The 19,850-nt window shown below is 30.4% G+C and overlaps 1 protein-coding gene across 3 annotated transcripts in view; it reads left to right on the top strand.

The window, feature by feature from the left end:
* LOC109603327 (neuroligin-1) overlaps positions 1 to 19,481 on the top strand; it is a 579,545-nt gene extending 560,064 nt beyond the window's left edge. For 2 of the 3 annotated variants that reach the window (XM_049967041.1, XM_049967040.1), the window contains 4 exons: positions 9,709 to 9,842; positions 15,503 to 15,652; positions 15,842 to 16,336; positions 16,476 to 19,481. In XM_049967041.1, coding sequence (XP_049822998.1) covers positions 9,709 to 9,842; positions 15,503 to 15,652; positions 15,842 to 16,336; positions 16,476 to 16,792 — 1,096 coding nt within the window. In that variant the 3' untranslated portion in view covers positions 16,793 to 19,481. The remainder of the gene's footprint in view (positions 1 to 9,708; positions 9,843 to 15,502; positions 15,653 to 15,841; positions 16,337 to 16,475) is intronic. The other variant, XM_049967042.1, reaches the window with a different exon arrangement.
* Positions 19,482 to 19,850: the final 369 nt, after the last annotated feature.

Raw genomic sequence — 19,850 nt, 5'->3', positions numbered from 1 at the left:
GGAACCAATAATAGTACAAAAAGACAAATAGAAAAAGTACATCAAATATTAGGTATTAAAAGATATCTATAAAACTATAAAATAAATTTAAAAGTGAAAAGTTTTAAACTTTACTGAAATATGGAGAAAGCTTTTTACTAATTGCATCAACGGAATAATTTTTAAATAACCAATAATTTTAAATTCTCGTTATCTTAATAGCATATTTTATTTTCAGAACTTACAAATCAATTTCTGAAAATTCCCAAGTTTCCTAATTTTTTCACTTGTCATACTTCTTGTGAAAACACTCGACAAAAAAGACATTTTAGCTGAAAGTCAAAATCAATGGTAGTGTAGAAAAATAAATAGAAAAAAATTACCTTAAACATTAGGTCTGAAAAAATATCTATAAAACCATAAAATAAATTTTAGAAGTTAACACAATAATAAGTTTAAAAATTATTATATTTCCTAATTTTGTCATTTGTCATACTTCTTGAGTCTTAAGTTTCACTCTGATAAAACATATAAAATAAAGATATTAAAATGTTGAAACATCGGACAAAGAAAAGAATTTAGCTGAAAGTAGGAACCAATAATAGTACAAAAAGACAAATAGAAAAAGTACATCAAATATTAGGTATTAAAAGATATCTATAAAACTATAAAATAAATTTAAAAGTGAAAAGCTTTAAACTCTACTAAAATATGGAAAAAGCTTTTTACTAATTGTATCAACAGAATAATTTTTAAATAACCAATAATTTTAAATTCACATTATCTTAATAACATATTTTATTTTCAGAACTTACAAATCAATTTCTGAAAATTCCCCAGGTTTCCTAATTTTCCCACTTGTCATACTTCTTGTGAAAACACCCATCAAAAAAGGCATTTTAGCTGAAAGTCGAAACCAATCGTAATATTAAAAGAAAAATAAAAAAAATACCTTAAACATTAGGACTTAAAAAATGTCTATAAAACCATAAAATAAATTTTAGAAGTTAACACAATAATAAGTCTAAAAATTCTTATATTTCCTAATTTTGTCATTTGTCATACTTTTTGAGACGACATTAAATTTCACTCTGATAAAACATATAAAATAAAGATATTAAAATGTTGAAACATCGGACAAAGAAAAGAATTTAGCTGAAAGTAGGAACCAATAATAGTACAAAAAGACAAATTGAAAAAGTACATCAAATATTAGGTATTAAAAGATATCTATAAAACTATAAAATAAATTTAAAAGTGAAAAGTTTTAAACTTTACTGAAATATGGAGAAAGCTTTTTACTAATTGCATCAACGGAATAATTTTTAAATAACCAATAATTTTAAATTCTCGTTATCTTAATAGTATATTTTATTTTCAGAACTTACAAATCAATTTCTGAAAATTCCCAAGTTTCCTAATTTTTTCACTTGTCATACTTCTTGTGAAAACACTCGACAAAAAAGACATTTTAGCTGAAAGTCAAAATCAATGGTAGTGTAGAAAAATAAATAGAAAAAAATTACCTTAAACATTAGGTCTGAAAAAATATCTATAAAACCATAAAATAAATTTTAGAAGTTAACACAATAATAAATTTAAAAATTATTATATTTCCTAATTTTGTCATTTGTCATACTTCTTGAGTCTTAAGTTTCACTCTGATAAAACATATAAAATAAAGATATTAAAATGTTGAAACATCGGACAAAGAAAAGAATTTAGCTGAAAGTAGGAACCAATAATAATACAAAAAGACAAATAGAAAAAGTACATCAAATATTAGGTATTAAAAGATATCTATAAAACTATAAAATAAATTTAAAAGTGAAAAGCTTTAAACTCTACTAAAATATGGAAAAAGCTTTTTACTAATTGTATCAACAGAATAATTTTTAAATAACCAATAATTTTAAATTCACATTATCTTAATAACATATTTTATTTTCAGAACTTACAAATCAATTTCTGAAAATTCCCCAGGTTTCCTAATTTTCCCACTTGTCATACTTCTTGTGAAAACACCCATCAAAAAAGGCATTTTAGCTGAAAGTCGAAACCAATCGTAATATTAAAAGAAAAATAAAAAAAATACCTTAAACATTAGGACTTAAAAAATGTCTATAAAACCATAAAATAAATTTTAGAAGTTAACACAATAATAAGTCTAAAAATTCTTATATTTCCTAATTTTGTCATTTGTCATACTTTTTGAGACGACATTAAATTTCACTCTGATAAAACATATAAAATAAAGATATTAAAATGTTGAAACATCGGACAAAGAAAAGAATTTAGCTGAAAGTAGGAACCAATAATAGTACAAAAAGACAAATTGAAAAAGTACATCAAATATTAGGTATTAAAAGATATCTATAAAACTATAAAATAAATTTAAAAGTGAAAAGTTTTAAACTTTACTGAAATATGGAGAAAGCTTTTTACTAATTGCATCAACGGAATAATTTTTAAATAACCAATAATTTTAAATTCTCGTTATCTTAATAGTATATTTTATTTTCAGAACTTACAAATCAATTTCTGAAAATTCCCAAGTTTCCTAATTTTTTCACTTGTCATACTTCTTGTGAAAACACTCGACAAAAAAGACATTTTAGCTGAAAGTCAAAATCAATGGTAGTGTAGAAAAATAAATAGAAAAAAATTACCTTAAACATTAGGTCTGAAAAAATATCTATAAAACCATAAAATAAATTTTAGAAGTTAACACAATAATAAATTTAAAAATTATTATATTTCCTAATTTTGTCATTTGTCATACTTCTTGAGTCTTAAGTTTCACTCTGATAAAACATATAAAATAAAGATATTAAAATGTTGAAACATCGGACAAAGAAAAGAATTTAGCTGAAAGTAGGAACCAATAATAATACAAAAAGACAAATAGAAAAAGTACATCAAATATTAGGTATTAAAAGATATCTATAAAACTATAAAATAAATTTAAAAGTGAAAAGCTTTAAACTCTACTAAAATATGGAAAAAGCTTTTTACTAATTGTATCAACAGAATAATTTTTAAATAACCAATAATTTTAAATTCACATTATCTTAATAACATATTTTATTTTCAGAACTTACAAATCAATTTCTGAAAATTCCCCAGGTTTCCTAATTTTCCCACTTGTCATACTTCTTGTGAAAACACCCATCAAAAAAGGCATTTTAGCTGAAAGTCGAAACCAATCGTAATATTAAAAGAAAAATAAAAAAAATACCTTAAACATTAGGACTTAAAAAATGTCTATAAAACCATAAAATAAATTTTAGAAGTTAACACAATAATAAGTCTAAAAATTCTTATATTTCCTAATTTTGTCATTTGTCATACTTCTTGAGTCTTAAGTTTCACTCTAATAAAACATATAAAATAAAGATATTAAAATGTTGAAACATCGGACAAAGAAAAGAATTTAGCTGAAAGTAGGAACCAATAATAGTACAAAAAGACAAATTGAAAAAGTACATCAAATATTAGGTATTAAAAGATATCTATAAAACTATAAAATAAATTTTAGAAGTTAACACAATAATAAGTCTAAAAATTCTTATATTTCCTAATTTTGTCATTTGTCATACTTCTTGTGTCTTAAGTTTCACTCTGATAAAACATATAAAATAAAGATATTAAAATGTTGAAACATCGGACAAAGAAAAGAATTTAGCTGAAAGTAGGAACCAATAATAGTACAAAAAGACAAATAGAAAAAGTACATCAAATATTAGGTATTAAAAGATATCTATAAAACTATAAAATAAATTTAAAAGTGAAAAGTTTTAAACTTTACTGAAATATGGAGAAAGCTTTTTACTAATTGCATCAACGGAATAATTTTTAAATAACCAATAATTTTAAATTCTCGTTATCTTAATAGCATATTTTATTTTCAGAACTTACAAATCAATTTCTGAAAATTCCCAAGTTTCCTAATTTTTTCACTTGTCATACTTCTTGTGAAAACACTCGACAAAAAAGACATTTTAGCTGAAAGTCAAAATCAATGGTAGTGTAGAAAAATAAATAGAAAAAAATTACCTTAAACATTAGGTCTGAAAAAATATCTATAAAACCATAAAATAAATTTTAGAAGTTAACACAATAATAAATTTAAAAATTATTATATTTCCTAATTTTGTCATTTGTCATACTTCTTGAGTCTTAAGTTTCACTCTGATAAAACATATAAAATAAAGATATTAAAATGTTGAAACATCGGACAAAGAAAAGAATTTAGCTGAAAGTAGGAACCAATAATAATACAAAAAGACAAATAGAAAAAGTACATCAAATATTAGGTATTAAAAGATATCTATAAAACTATAAAATAAATTTAAAAGTGAAAAGCTTTAAACTCTACTAAAATATGGAAAAAGCTTTTTACTAATTGTATCAACAGAATAATTTTTAAATAACCAATAATTTTAAATTCACATTATCTTAATAACATATTTTATTTTCAGAACTTACAAATCAATTTCTGAAAATTCCCCAGGTTTCCTAAAAAGCTTTTTACTAAATGCATCAACAGAGTAATTTGGAAATAACCAATAATGTTAAATTCACGTTATTTTAATAGCATTTTTTATTTTCAGAACTTACAAATCAATTTCTGAAAATTCCCCAGGTTTCCTAATTTTCCCACTTTCTTGTGAAAACACCCATCAAAAAAGACATTTTAGCTGAAAGTCGAAACCAATCGTAATATTAAAAGAAAAATAAAAAAAATACCTTAAACATTAGGACTTAAAAAATGTCTATAAAACCATAAAATAAATTTTAGAAGTTAACACAATAATAAGTCTAAAAATTCTTATATTTCCTAATTTTGTCATTTGTCATACTTTTTGAGACGACATTAAATTTCACTCTGATAAAACATATAAAATAAAGATATTAAAATGCTGAAAGATCAGACAAAGAAAAGAATTCAGCTGAAAGTAGAAACCAATAGTAGTACAAAAAGACAAATAGAAAAAAGTATGTCAAATATTAGGTATTAAAAAATATCTATAAAATTATAAAATAAATTTAAAAATGAAAAGCTTTAAACTCTACTAAAATATGGAAAAAGCTTTTTACTAATTGTATCAACAGAATAAATTTGAAATAACCAATAATGTTAAATTCACATTATCTTAATAGAATATTTTATTTTTAGAACTTATATTCTTATCTTTCCTAATTTTATCATTTTTTCAAGTACTTGCTTCCTTATAATGTTACACTCAGATAAAGCATTTAAAATGAACATGATAAAAAGTTTAGGCACACGACAAAGAAAGGAATTACTACTACTTACTTCAACACAATAAGTTTGACATGATGAACATTTACGTCACCTCTATATTCTTGATTTTTAGAATCCTCAAGCATATTTTTAAAATCAGTTTATTATATATTTTATTTCATAGTTCTTGGGACTTGAAAGGAAAATAATAAAAAGCTGAGGCACCTGACAAAGAAAAGAATTTAGGTGAAAGTCAAAACTTCTAGTAGTACAAATAGAGGAACAGGGGGAATGACATAAAACATTAGGACTTAAAAAAATATATAGAAAACCATAAAATAAATTTTAGTCGTTAAAAACTTTAAACTACACAGGAAAGTTGGATAAAGTTTTTTTTTTGCTACTAACTTCAGAACACAATAAATTTGAAATAATCAATGATGTTAAATTTACATCACCTAAAGAAAATAACATATACTATTTTTAGAAAAGGACTTAACCTTTCGCAATTTTGTGATATTTCATAGTTGCTGGGTCAATATTTTAGTTTGTAAGCACGAAATCTTTTGAATATTTGATTTTAATAGCATAAACTTCCATGTTTACTCTTTAGCCTGCCTTCCACTTACAAATTGCTTCCAATTTAACTACGCAAATACGACTTTTTAACGTTTCACAGTTTAATAGCTTCGAATGTTTAACGTACAAATATTTTTATATGCATCCTGTGGCAGTGCAAACTCCACAGTCCGTGCGAGAGTGCAAAAAGACTTCAGTTTAATACATGTATATTTCACAGCGAGGCTGCTAATGGTGTGTCAGGAACAATTTCATTTGAAAACGCTGCGAAAAGAAATGCCGCAAACTGACAGGCCAATCTTCCGGCATACAGACGTAACAGAATATTATTTCCCGAATTGGGAGACGTGTTGCATCGCGCTGACAAGGTGATACACATTCAAATAAACCAACGCCACAAAACATAAATAATATATTAGCCTGTTGTTCCCGCCTAGTAAGCACAGATGAAAACTTTACGACCCCATCCATCTACATACGATGCATTTTTTACGCAACCACGTGTGCCCAAATTTGATTCCGGGATTACAGTTTGGGTCCGAGTGGACAAATTGCTAAACTGTCCCCAGGTTTCAATACGATTCTGTTCAGTCACGGTTTTATTAAAAGGGTAGAAGGGAAATCGCATTTTTTGACTCTGTTACGTTAGAAAAAACCTCTGTCTTTTTTTCGTGTTTCATTTTTCCTGAGACTAATTCTAGCAACATTTTTTAACTTTACAAGCTCCTAAATCCAGTACAAGTGGCTCTATTAATAATAAATATATGTTTCAATTTTTCTCAACTACTCTTAATTTGTCAAAAACCTTTTGAAACAAATGTGATGATGGTGATGATTTTCAAGAATTTGTACACTGTACAAAAATTATGTCAATTAAGACTGACCATGTTGTCAAAAAGACATTATACTTTTAAATATGGTTGTACAAAAATTATGTTAAATAAGAATGGCCATGATGACAAAAAGCTTTCGAAGCCTCATGAGATGACATTTAATAATTCTTTAGTAAACATCTATATATTGTCTTATTTTACCCGTAATGTAACTTTCCTGTATTCCTGTATTTATTTCTCTTACTCTTTCTGTTAGCTTTTAAAGTAGGTGGCTCATATTTAATAAGATGTATTGTTCATGGATTATCTTCCTCAAAGACTTTTTATTAGAATATCAAAGCTCTCCTCCTGTAAAGCTCTATACTTTTAAATAAGGTTGTACAAAAATTATGTTAAATAAGAATGATCATGATGACAAAAAGCTTTCGAAGCCTCATGAGATGACATTTAATAATTTTTTAGTAACCATTTATATTTTGTCTTATTTTATCCGTAATGTAACTTTACTGTATTCCTATATTTACTTCTCTTACTTTTTCAGTAAGCTCTTAAAGTAGGTGGCTCATATTTAATATGAAGTATTGTTCATGGATTACATTCCTCAAAGATTTTTTATTAAAACATCAAAGCTCTCCTTTTCCAAAGCTCTATACTTTTAGAAAACGTTGTACAAAAAATATGTTAAATAAGAATGACCATGATAACAAAAAGCTTTCGAAGCCTCATGAAATGACATTTAATAATTCTTTAGTAAACATCCATATTTTGTTTTATTTTACTCGTAATATAACTTTCCTATATTCCTGTATCTACTTCTCGTACTTTTTCAGCAAGCTCTTAAAGTAGGTGGCTCATATTTAATATGAAGTATTATTCATGGATTATCTTCCTCAAAGATTATTTATTAAAACATCAAAGCTCTCCTTTCTCTAAAGCTCTATACTTTTAAATAATGTTGTACAAAAATTATGTTAAATAAGAATGACCATGATGACAAAAAGCTTTCGAAGCCTCATGAGATGACATTTAATAATTCTTTAGTAAACATTTATATTTTGTCTCATTTTATCCGTAATGTAACTTTACTGTATTCCTGTATTTACTTCTCTTACTTTTTCAGTAAGCTCTTAAAGTATGTGGCTCATATTTAATATGAAGTATTGTTCATGGATTATCTTCCTCAAAGATTATTTATTAAAACATCAAAGCTCTCCTTTCTCAAAAGCTCTATACTTTTAAATAATGTTGTACAAAAATTATGTTAAATAGGAATGACCATGATGAAAAAAAGCTTTCGAAGCCTCATGAGATGACTTTTAATAATTCTTTAGTAAACATTTATATTTTGTCTCATTTTATCCGTAATGTAACTTTACTGTATTCCTGTATTTACTTCTCTTACTTTTTCAGTAAGCTCTTAAAGTATGTGGCTCATATTTAATATGAAGTATTGTTCATGGATTATCTTCCTCAAAGATTATTTATTAAAACATCAAAGCTCTCCTTTCTCTAAAGCTCTATACTTTTAAATAATGTTGTACAAAAATTATGTTAAATAGGAATGACCATGATGACAAAAAGCTTTCGAAGCCTCATGAGATGACTTTTAATAATTCTTTAGTAAACATTTATATTTTGTCTCATTTTATCCGTAATATAACTTTACTGTATTCCTGTATTTACTTCTCTTACTTTTTCAATAAGCTCTTAAAGTATGTGTCTCATATTTAATAAGAAGTATTGTACATGGATTATCTTCCTCAAATATTTTTTATTAGAATATCAAAGCTCTCTTTCCTGTAAAGCTCTGTACTTTTAAATAAGGTTGTACAAAAATTATGTTAAATAAGAATGACCATGATGACAAAAAGCTTTCTAAGCCTCATGAGATGACATTTAATAATTCTTCAGTAAACATCCATAATTTGTCTTATTTTATCCGTAATGTAACTTTCCTGTATTCTTGTATTTACTTCTCTTACTTTTTTAGCAATCTCTTAAAGTAGGTGACTCATATTTAATATGAAGTATTGTTCGTGGATTATCTCCCTCAAAGATTTTTATTAAAACATCAAAACTCTTCTTTCTCTAAAGCGTTATACGTTTAAATAACGTTATACAAAAATTATGTTAAATAAGAATGACCATGATGACAAAACGCTTTCGAAGCCTCATGAGATGACATTTAATAATTCTTTAGTAAACATCCATATTTTCTCGTATTTTACCCGTATTGTAACTTTCCTGTATTCCTTTATTTACCTCTCTTACTTTTTCAGTAAGCTCTTAAAGTAAGTGGCTTATATTTAATATGAAGTATTGTTCATGGATAATCCTCCTCAAAAGATTTTTTATTAAAACAACAAAGCTTCTCTTTCTCTAGGACACTGTTCTCTTAAATAACTTTGAACAAAACAAACAAAAATAACTAACCAAGATGATAAAAACATTAAACAGCCTTATGAGATAAAAATAGATAATTCTGTAGTAAACATCAATATTTGCTGTTATTTCACCCGAACGTACCGTCTCTGTATACATAATTAATGAACATGTTTTTTGCCCAGACTTCTCCATAGGATATGAGACTATCGAATGGTTGTCTAGAGAAAATCGTCTATCATAATTTCGTAGATGTAAGCCCGATATTAAATACGGCTGACGTAAATACAACACGAAATTTCGTGTATGCCCTTGAGTGAAAGGGAGGGATGTACGGGCTGAATACAGGCAAGCCCACGCTGTGCTAATATTTGCGGTATCTTTACGTGAACGATTTGGCGACAGTTTGAAGCTTTAATTAAGTTTAGCCGAAATTTAACGAGACACGCTCACCCATCCCGTTATTGTTAACATCAATAATTCCCCGTCGATCCGGAATATTCATGACCCACGCAAAGTTTTCGCGGCGGTACGGGATTGGGCATCAAATCGGCATATTTCTTTCCTCGCACGGAATCGAATTACGTCCGGATCGGCAATGCACGAGGTTACGTGCGATGCCTGTTTTGTGTACGTAATATATTGGAGCCGAGGACGGATTCAACGGGCACGTTCATTATTTCGCAGGGACCCAAATGGCGCTGTTCCAAATGCGTCGGCGTCCGAGGCCAAAAATCAACAGCAACCAAAGGGACACGACGACACGCCGACCGAATATTGGGACACATACGACACCATTAACCAGTTCTACTTGGAATTAGGTAAGTTCTTCTTATTTAAACTCTCGCATCTAAAGTTTCACGACCCTTTAGGAGGGGTGGAGCAGAAAAAATTGGTGGAAGTTAATCAGTTTTTGCTATCGGGACGTGTCCCCTCGATAAGAGTGACCTAATGCTGATGAATACCTCCGAAAACACGACACAAAGTGCCACTGTCGTCGGTCCGTTGGCCCTTCACTTTTTATCGAGCCATAAGATACTTGTGCCGGACAAAACCGGCCACTAAAACAACTTGAGCTTCGGCTCTGGTCATTATTAGGATCTGTAAGAAACTAATTTGTTCCGAGCTGATTTATATCAGTTGTGAAAGTTGGCCACCTGGTTGTCTCCCTCCTGGCCATCCTATCAGGAAAACGGATAGAAGGGAACAATCCGGAGATTACGATGGCTTGTTCAGTCGTCCTTACTTTTGTTTATCAAATGCATCACATTTAAAACGCAGAGCGAACAGCTACGAGATTTTACGACGAACCACTCAAATAAATTGTAATAAAAAACAACGACGACCGACATACAGTTTCATGTCTGGCAATCTCATCTGCGAATGCTGCATAAAATATTTACCCTATATAAAAAGGTCAGGGCGTTGCATATGAAAATTCTCATTTTGTTAACGTCTCAGGTACCGATGTTATTATGCAAGGAATGAAGGAATGTCCACCCCCCAGTCTGACTTTGTACATCCAGGCAGACTAGTGCATATCATTTTTTTAATATAACATCCCAGCTGAACATGATATATATTTTTCTCGGGATTAGTGGAAGTTTTCAAATTTCATCGCCAAAGCTTTAAAACCCCATTACATTTGTGAAAACGTGTTAACGTCTCAGCTTTAATATCCGGCGTAATTTATGAAACGAAATTAATTTGTTACGGCTACTGTTACGCCTTCCAATTTATTTGGAAGCTTTATTTTCTCAATCTTCCCCGACCACAATACGTCCGTCTGGCGTAACATCAGAAGGGTATCAGCCCATAAATCATACTAATTAAAAGTGATACCGAAATATATCGCCGTTTTCTCATTGAGATTAATGAACTCGTCGAATTATTTCGTTAGAATCTAAGTTTCTAACCCCCAACGTCGATCGAATTTATGTGTTTCCAAAAGTCCAACGCGACTTTCTTTCGGAACATTCGGGCAAAATAAGTTTCCAGCATAATTTTCACATTCAACCCGCATCTTCGCAGCTACGCAAAATTCTTAAAGTTACTGGTTACTTCGGTTAATTGCTCTTTTCAAACTGGGTTGTAAAATTATTTCGTCGAGTCTTCTCATATTTCGCCGTAAATGGATCCCATTCTAACTTGGGATAGCTATCTTTTGTGCAGTTTATACCTTGAATGGTTTTTTTCTCTTGAAAACAAACTTACAAACTATGTATATGATACTTTTAAGTTGTAGTGAACGAAGTTAAACAACGGATTTAGTTGCTCATCAAGTTTTACAATGGACTTTTAGTCGCAATTAAGTATCTACTGCACTTTTGAGGCGTATTTCTTGTTTATCTCTAAAAATAATTCGTATGATATTACGGAAAGTTTTTCCATTTTTATATTTTTATCGCCGCCCTGATTTGCTGTCCAGGTTGGAGTTAACATAATACACTTTTATTTGCAAAATAAACTTGTTAAAGCTTGTTTAAATATAAGTTTAAACAGAACATAAACCTGGTCTAGAATAATTCGCTTGTAAATACTAATCAGACACCGTCTACAAAGTTGTAAAGTACAATATATGTGTTTAAAAGTTAAGCGTGTAAAATCAAAACTTTCCACAGTAAGAGACGTTTATCTACGTTCATCGAAACTTTTAAACGAATAACGGTCACAATTCTCGGTTAAACGCATTATAAGCTTTTCGTTGATAATCAGTCTCCCAAACCGGGATTAGTTTAAGTGGTCTTTGATGTACACTTTTGCAAATCAGCGAACAGGGTTAATCGATAGCCGTCAATTTGGACGGTTAAAAAGGGCTGTTTATATTTTCACGCAAGTGCGTCACTGTGCTGAAAATGTGCTGTCTTTGCACTAATCTGTTCACGTTTTATTCTTTTCACTCTTCTCCAATGCACAAAATTCAATACTTTATGAAAAAAATTACGATGGAATATATACTTTCCTTACTTTCCCACCATGATATTAATATAATGAGGGCGTAAATGCCATCCAGAGGTTATGTTAAAGGTGGAGGAGGGCTGAAATTCGAAGCGTCCTGCTCAATTGTATAAGAAAAATGTGGCATAAAAAACTCTCTGTCCTCTTCTTGTTGTCATTAAGTATATATTATGGTGTTTTAAAGAATCAGACTGAGAGCTTTGAAAAAGCTTTCTGCGTTAAAAACTTTTAGTGAAATAGTTGAATAAGGTGTAGCACCAAAACTCTTTGGCCAACAACTTTCTAAATCTATCATTTTTATTATATAAATATTATAATATATTATTATATTTAAAAAAAACATAGACTGAGCATTGAAAAAGCTTTCTGTGTTGAAAACTTTTCGTGTGATAGTTGAGTAAAGAGTCCAATTACTCAAAAGAGATTTTAGGATGTAAAAAATTCTTTTCACTCTTCACGATACAAATTACCAGGCTTAAAAATTGTACAAAAAAAATAATTAGCACCGAAATTCTTTAACAAACAACCTTCTAAATCAATATTTTATTTTTTTCACTATATAATTAATTTTGATAATGGATATATGTGCTCTAATTGTTATGTATTTGAGTATATATTATGATATTTAAAAAATAAAAAGACTGAGCTTTGAAAAAGCTTTCTGTGTTGAAAACTTTTAGTGTGACAGTTGATTAATAGGTTCAATTACTCAAAAGAGATTTTAGGACGTAAAAAATTCCTCTTCACTCTTCACGATATGAATTAACAGATTCAAAAATTGTACAAAAAAAAAGAAGAAGCAAAGAAACTCTTTCACAAACAACCTTCTAAATCTATCTTATACTTTTTCTTCTATATAATTAATTTTAATAATGTATCTATGTGTTCTAATTGTTATGTGTTTGAGTATATATTATGATATTTAAAAAAAAAATAGACTGAGCATTGAAAAAGCGTTCTGTGTTGAAAACTTTTAGTGTGATAGTTGAGTAAAAGGTCCAATTACTCAAAAGAGATTTTAGGATGTAAAAAATCCTTTTCACTCTTCACGATACGAATTAACAGGCTTAAAAGTTGTACAAAAAAAGAATTAGCACCGAAACTCTTTAACAAACAACCTTCTAAATCAGTCTTTTATTTTTTTTCACTATATAATTAATTTTGATAATGGATTTATGTGCTCTAATTGTTATGTATTTGAGTATATATTATGATATTTAAAAAATAAAAAGACTGAGCTTTGAAAAAGCTTTCTGTGTTGAAAACTTTTAGTGTGACAGTTGATTAATAGGTTCAATTACTCAAAAGAGATTTTAGGACGTAAAAAAATCCTTTGCTCTCTTCACTATATGAATTAACAGATTCAAAAATTGTACAAAAAAAAAGAAGAAGCAAAGAAACTCTTTGACAAACAACCTTCTAAATCTGTCTTATACTTTTTCTTCTATATAATTAATTTCAATAATGGATCTATGTGTTCTAATTGTTATGTGTTTGAGTATATATTATGATATTTAAAAAAAAATAGACTGAGCATTGAAAAAGCTTTCTGTGTTAAAAACTTTTAGTGTGATAGTTGAGTAAATGATCCAATTACTCAAAAGAGATTTTAGGATGTAAAAAATCCTTTTCACTCTTCACGATACGAATTAACAGGCTTAAAAATTGTACAAAAAAAAGAATTAGCACCGAAACTCTTTAACAAACAACCTTCTAAATCAATCTTTTATTTTTTTCACTATATAATTAATTTTGATAATGGATATATGTGCTATTGTTATGTATTTGAGTATTATATTATGATATTTAAAAAATAAAAAGACTGAGCTTTGAAAAAGCTTTTTGTGTTGGAAATTTTTAGTGTGATAGTTGAGTAATAGACCCAATCACTCAAGATAGATTTCAGGATGTAAAAAAATCCTTTTCACTCTTCACAATATGAATTAACAGTCTCAAAAATTATATAAAAAAAGAAGTAGCACTGAAACTCTTTGACAAACAACCTTCTAAATCTTTCTTTAATTTTTTCCTCTATATCAATAATTTTGATAATAGATCTATATGCTCTAATTGTTATGTAATTGAGTATATATTATGATATTTAAAAAAAATAGACTGAGCTTTGAAAAAGCAGACTCAAAAATTGTACAAAAAAAGGAAGTAACATCAAACATCTTTGACAAACAACCTTCTAAACCTATCTTTCATTTTTTCCTCTGCATAATTAATTTTGATAATGGATCTATGTGTTCTAATTGTTATGTATTTGAGTACATATATTATTTAAAAAAAATACACTGAGCTTCGAAGAAACTACTGCTAGTTGAGTAATAGGTCCAATAACTCAATAAAGATTTTAGAATGTAAAAAAATACTTTTTATTCTAACCATATGAATTAACACACTCAAAAATTGTACAAAAAACTGCAGCACAAAGACTCTCTGACAAACAACCACAATTTTGTTACTGGACCTGTGTGTTTTATTTGCTGTGATACTGAGTATATATTAAGTTATTTTAAAATAATCAGATTTAAAGGTACGAAAAAGCTTTCCGAGTTAAAAACTTTTAGTGGGATAGTTGAGTAATAAGTTCAATTACTCAATAGAGATTTCAGGACGTAAAAAAAAGTGTTTTAGACGTCTAGCCCGGCACGATTGCTTTTTATGCCGCGCCTGAAATATAGCAAGTGACAAGCAAAACCCTGCGTTAATTAGAAACACAACAAGAACAAAAGCCGGCCTCCGAAAAACTGACAAAACCATACAATTAAGATAAAGTGGTTCGCATTTATTTTTACGGAAAAGTCGCCAGATTTGGCTACGCGACTCAGTGTACGACGGCGGTGCGGATTTTTAATTGAATAAACGGCAAACGTTCCAAAAAGGACGGCCATTTTGCCATTAATCACGACCAACTTGGACGCGGAAAGTGTTATTAAAAATGCCCGGCCCATTTAATATCATTCATACAATTTTTCTTCCAGTCCGCGATGTCCCAGTATGCAAAGAATGTAATTTTCAGGAATGCTGTCTTAGACAAATACTTTATGGTTTAATAATATCATTTATTCGGCCCCGTTCGCCTTCAGGTGAGCTACCTGAATGCGGCTCCTAATTTATTTTATGCCTTTTATCTGAACTGTTACATAAGAATTTGCTGTCCCGCATAAATTTTAAAATATTCGATTTCCCGGTCCTTACACGGTATTATAAAATTTGCTCCGGGGAACGTCTTCATTATTGGAATCCATTCTCCTATAACTCCTTTGAAGCCCCCCACACGTGCCACGCAAGCGTGCTTTAATCTTTGTAATCAGTAATTTTCTATAACTCCCATAAATTCGATGTGAAAAGAAAACTTTCGAAGACGCCACGCCCCCACTTTCACCGCAGCAAACACCACAAAATATTTTAATATTTCCACTAAAACCTCCATTGAAAGGCGAATAATTTCCAGTTGAAATGATAATCGTTATCCGAAGGCCCACCTGGCATTTATCAACTCTCTTTGTGTTTGCAGGAAACCGTCCGGCAAGAAAGAGTCATTACAGAGGACATAAAATGTCTCTCTGGCTGAATCTCATTCCTCAGCTGCACAGGCCGGGAGACGGCGACGACATTTCTATGAGACATCATCATTTCCAGGAGGAGGATGATCAATATTACGACGGTAAATAACGTTCATAGGTTCCGCAACGGGCTTTGACAGTTTAATTCCTTTTATACTGCTTTATTATTTGCGCTCGACCGTATATTTTGATACTCGAACGGAATGATGTGTTTCTCGTAATTTTGCTTTATCACAATTTCCACAACATTATTATGGCAGAATAATTTCTTAATAATGATTTCTTAATAGGTTCCGTGCGTCCCCAAACAAAGGACAAGCCTCCGGTCGCCCACATATTACCGCCGCCTCCACCTCCGACAACCGTGCGTTTGCCACCGGCCACAACTTCACCGACGCCTCCGCCACCGAAGTCGGACACGGCCCTCCAGGCCACCACCACGGAGTGTCCGCCTAACGCCACCATGCCCATGCCTGCGGTTATCAAAAATAACAACAACCTGTTGAGGAAGTTGGCCTCAAGCCACTACCAGAGCTACACCACAGCCCTGACTGTTACCATAGCAGTCGGTTGTTTCTTGTTGTTGCTCAACATTTTGATATTCGCCGGCATCTACCACCAGAAGGACCGGGGCAAGAGCAAACAGAAACAGAAGGAGGAAATGGTGGAAGCCGGCAGCTGCAGCTCAGGCTCAGGCGAGGCCTACGAGAAAGCCATGGAGCAACGTTCCTACACCCTTCAGCGAGCCAGCAGCTTCGAACGCAAAACCATGGCGAATTACAGTGGTACGTACCCCTAAGTGTCCATTTAGTTAGTCGTTAATCTTGTGGTAGCTCTATTACATAGTAACTAGGCTGCTGACATTGAACCCATTCACGTGTACATACCACACACGCCGTGCTTTAAATAGGCTTCGTTTTCTAGGTTCAGCACATAGCTGTGATAAGCGGAATTTGGCCGATTTGCAAATGACCGAGCTTCCGTTACAGGAGTTCAAATCGTCTCCACCGCCTGCTAAAAGGCCCGATCTCAATCCGAAGACTTATCCGCCGGACGTGACCAGCACCACATCGACCGGCACACAGATGGTGACCAGTCCGAACATACCGGACCCGCCGCCGCCGCCCAAGGGCCAACCGCCGCAGACGTTCAATCAGACGGGGATACTGAGGGCGCACGGCGCCCCCACCACGCCCGGCACCATGAAGAAGCGGGTGCAGATCCAAGAGATTTCGGTCTAAGTGCGGACGTTTTTCACTTTGAATTTAATGTAATCTATGTGGACTTAAGAAATTTTCTTTTTTTTATTAATAAATGGAAAATCAAATCATATCTGACTGAAAGATGATTTTTAAAAATAGTAAAATAAACGCACTGTGATTGTCATAACATTAACTGTCATTATTCGATTCGATTGATTTATTGATGTGATGCAGGACCGGTTTTTACAAAGTTTTTTCTGTGATATGTACCATTTTTTTGGTAATTTCAATTAGGAATTAATTTTGTTATATGAATGTTATACTGTTGTTTGTTATCTTATCTTTCGCAGGGCTGTAATCAAAGCATTTACACACTAAATTATTTATGGACTATGACTGTTTTTTAAATAACCAAAATGTTGTAATAGAAACAATATTTTCTAAATGATTTTGTATAATCAACATGTTTCTTATAGAAATAAGTAATTCCTCATTTTAATTCTTATGTACAGCAGTGGTCATTATTATAGAAACTTTTTAAAATTTATAACTATTAAAATAATATGTTACATATTATAATATTATCATCACAAAAATGAGACACCGTATTAAAAACCTTTCCACAGCTAAATCCACAACTGTAAAATGGGCAATGTTCAGGCTAGAGGCACGCCTCAACCTTAAAACGCATGCGCAAATGTTGTAACCAAATATATATATATATAATCAAGGTTGACTACGAATTGGGGCGAATATGCATATTTAAAAATGCCTCCGGAGAACTTGCTCACAAAATATTCATTGAAATTTAATGTAAAACTGTTTATTTAATTGTTCATTTTACAACATATTACTCTTCTATCGTTTTTAAATATTAAATTGTATTCTGTTATAAAGAATAAAAACATAAAAAATGTATTTTTTTATTGATACTGACGTTAAGTCAATAAATCAATTTCATGGTGAGGCACTGCCTCACCTGCCTCATCCATACTTTTAATAAGTTGTTATAATTGTGGCCACTGTTGTAACTCCTTAGTTTTACTGGAGATATATAAAACATATATAATTGTTAATACTTAGAATTATATTTAGAGAAATTTGTGTAGCAAAATTTTGTACATAAACAAGGGGTCCACTAAAAATATTTATGTTAAAAAGGATGCCAAACTATTGTGTTATCGTCACATAAATATGTATGTAAATACTAATTATATTAACGATGGTATTGTTTTGGAATTGATGAACTTCCTAAGCTCAAACACTTCAGCAACTATAATTTCAAAGATTCCAAAAACTGGTCCTGCAAAAAACAAAAACGTCAAATCAAACCATTTACTTTAAGTAAGTGAACTTAGGAATTGAGTTACGTATGTACACTATCAAGGTAGCTTGCATTTAAATGAATTGTAACGAATGATATAAGTGAATTGGTCTTAGATATGGTGAATATTATGGCACGATAGTGCTACTTGTATATTTATATAAAGTGCTAAATCAAAGTATGCCATCGATAACTACGATAGACATTCTTTTTACTCCCGTATTGTTGATAAGAATATCCATTGTATAAAATATCTTAGACAATCAATGTCTCATTTTAATGTCATCGTAAAGTCGACTTTATTTCAACTCGTAAAACTAAACAACTAAATAAAAATTGTGAATTCTGATTGATGCGGTGTTAAGACGGATGTAGCATTTTAATTTTAAAAGGATTTTATAACGAGCGACGTAATAAAATCTGGCGTCTTAACCCTGTAATTTACCGTCTTTATCGTGTTTCAGTGTCCCTTTAAATTATTGTTATCAACAATATTCGTTTCGTGCCAATGTTATTGTTCTAAAACACTAATTGTAAATTTTTAAAGTGTAAATAGTGTATAGTGAGTGCACGGTTTAAACAAGAACTGCCATAATTTTAAGAAAATTTACTAAATTGCATTTATTACTAAGGCCTTATGATGCAATTTAGTACTCTAATTTTAAAATTAACCGTGTGCTTACGATACTTTTTCAGTTTTATAACGAAATAGCATCAGCTTACTGACAAACTGTTTAGACAAACATGACTATTGAACATAAAAATGTGGCAACAACTACCTCAGATACTAATAAATGACAACAATAGTACTTTTTAATGTGTCTCCAGCACTTTTATCTTATCAAAACACTATTGATTAATCAACCTCCTACTTAAGAATGACAAGTTTTTTTGTTGTGTACTAAGCAATAGACATGTTTATCTGATACTTACCCACTAAATAGATGTGTACATAATATTACAGGTATTTTTATATACTTTACTTATAATAATGGAGCTGATGAAATTTCTGCGTGGATATAATTTTAAGCAAAAGTGCAGAAATCTGATGTTTATTATAAAAAGTACATCCTTTATCGATGTGACATCTGAAATGTTTATTAATAAATACGTTATAATATTTAATAATCTCTTTTTATTATTAACGTTAGCTTTAATAAAGAATTTGTACAGTATAATTGCATGTGTATGACCCAAAACTTGTCATGATGTAATCGTGGTTGCATACTGTGAGCTTGTAAATAGCCGTCATAATCATATTGTAAATATTGTAAAAACTTATTGTATATAAAATAGATTATAAATACGATTTCTTGTTGGAAAATATATCACAACCATTCAATGACACTTGTGTTTTAGATTTTTTAGCACTAGTAACATAATCTAATCTAACTGGAGTAAGAAAGGAAAGTTTTTACATTCCTAATGAGACAAGTAAAAACACTTGTTCCTCGCCTAAGTGGTGGTAATTTAAATTTGAACCTGAAACACACGATAATATCATTTTCCCCTGATAAGACGGAGCATAATTTAATAATGGTTTCCCTTGACATTGACACAAATCCTTTACGTCTGTACTTTCTGAATCTCCATAAATAAACGTATAATCATTGAGTGGGAGGGCCGGAATAATGATGCGAACGAGGGAGAACGAATTTCATTGATTTATGGCCGAAATTATTGTGTTAATTCAATTTGGGTTTTATTAGTTTTTATTCTTTTTCGACGACACATGAATCAGAAGGAAAAAATGGGCAAATTTACAATTACAAT

The sequence above is a fragment of the Aethina tumida genome, chromosome 4 (assembly GCF_024364675.1).
Source record: "Aethina tumida isolate Nest 87 chromosome 4, icAetTumi1.1, whole genome shotgun sequence".
NCBI classification, from domain to species: Eukaryota; Metazoa; Arthropoda; class Insecta; order Coleoptera; family Nitidulidae; genus Aethina; species Aethina tumida.
Note: the sequence above shows the minus strand (reverse complement) of the source record. Positions and strands in the feature narration are given on the sequence as shown.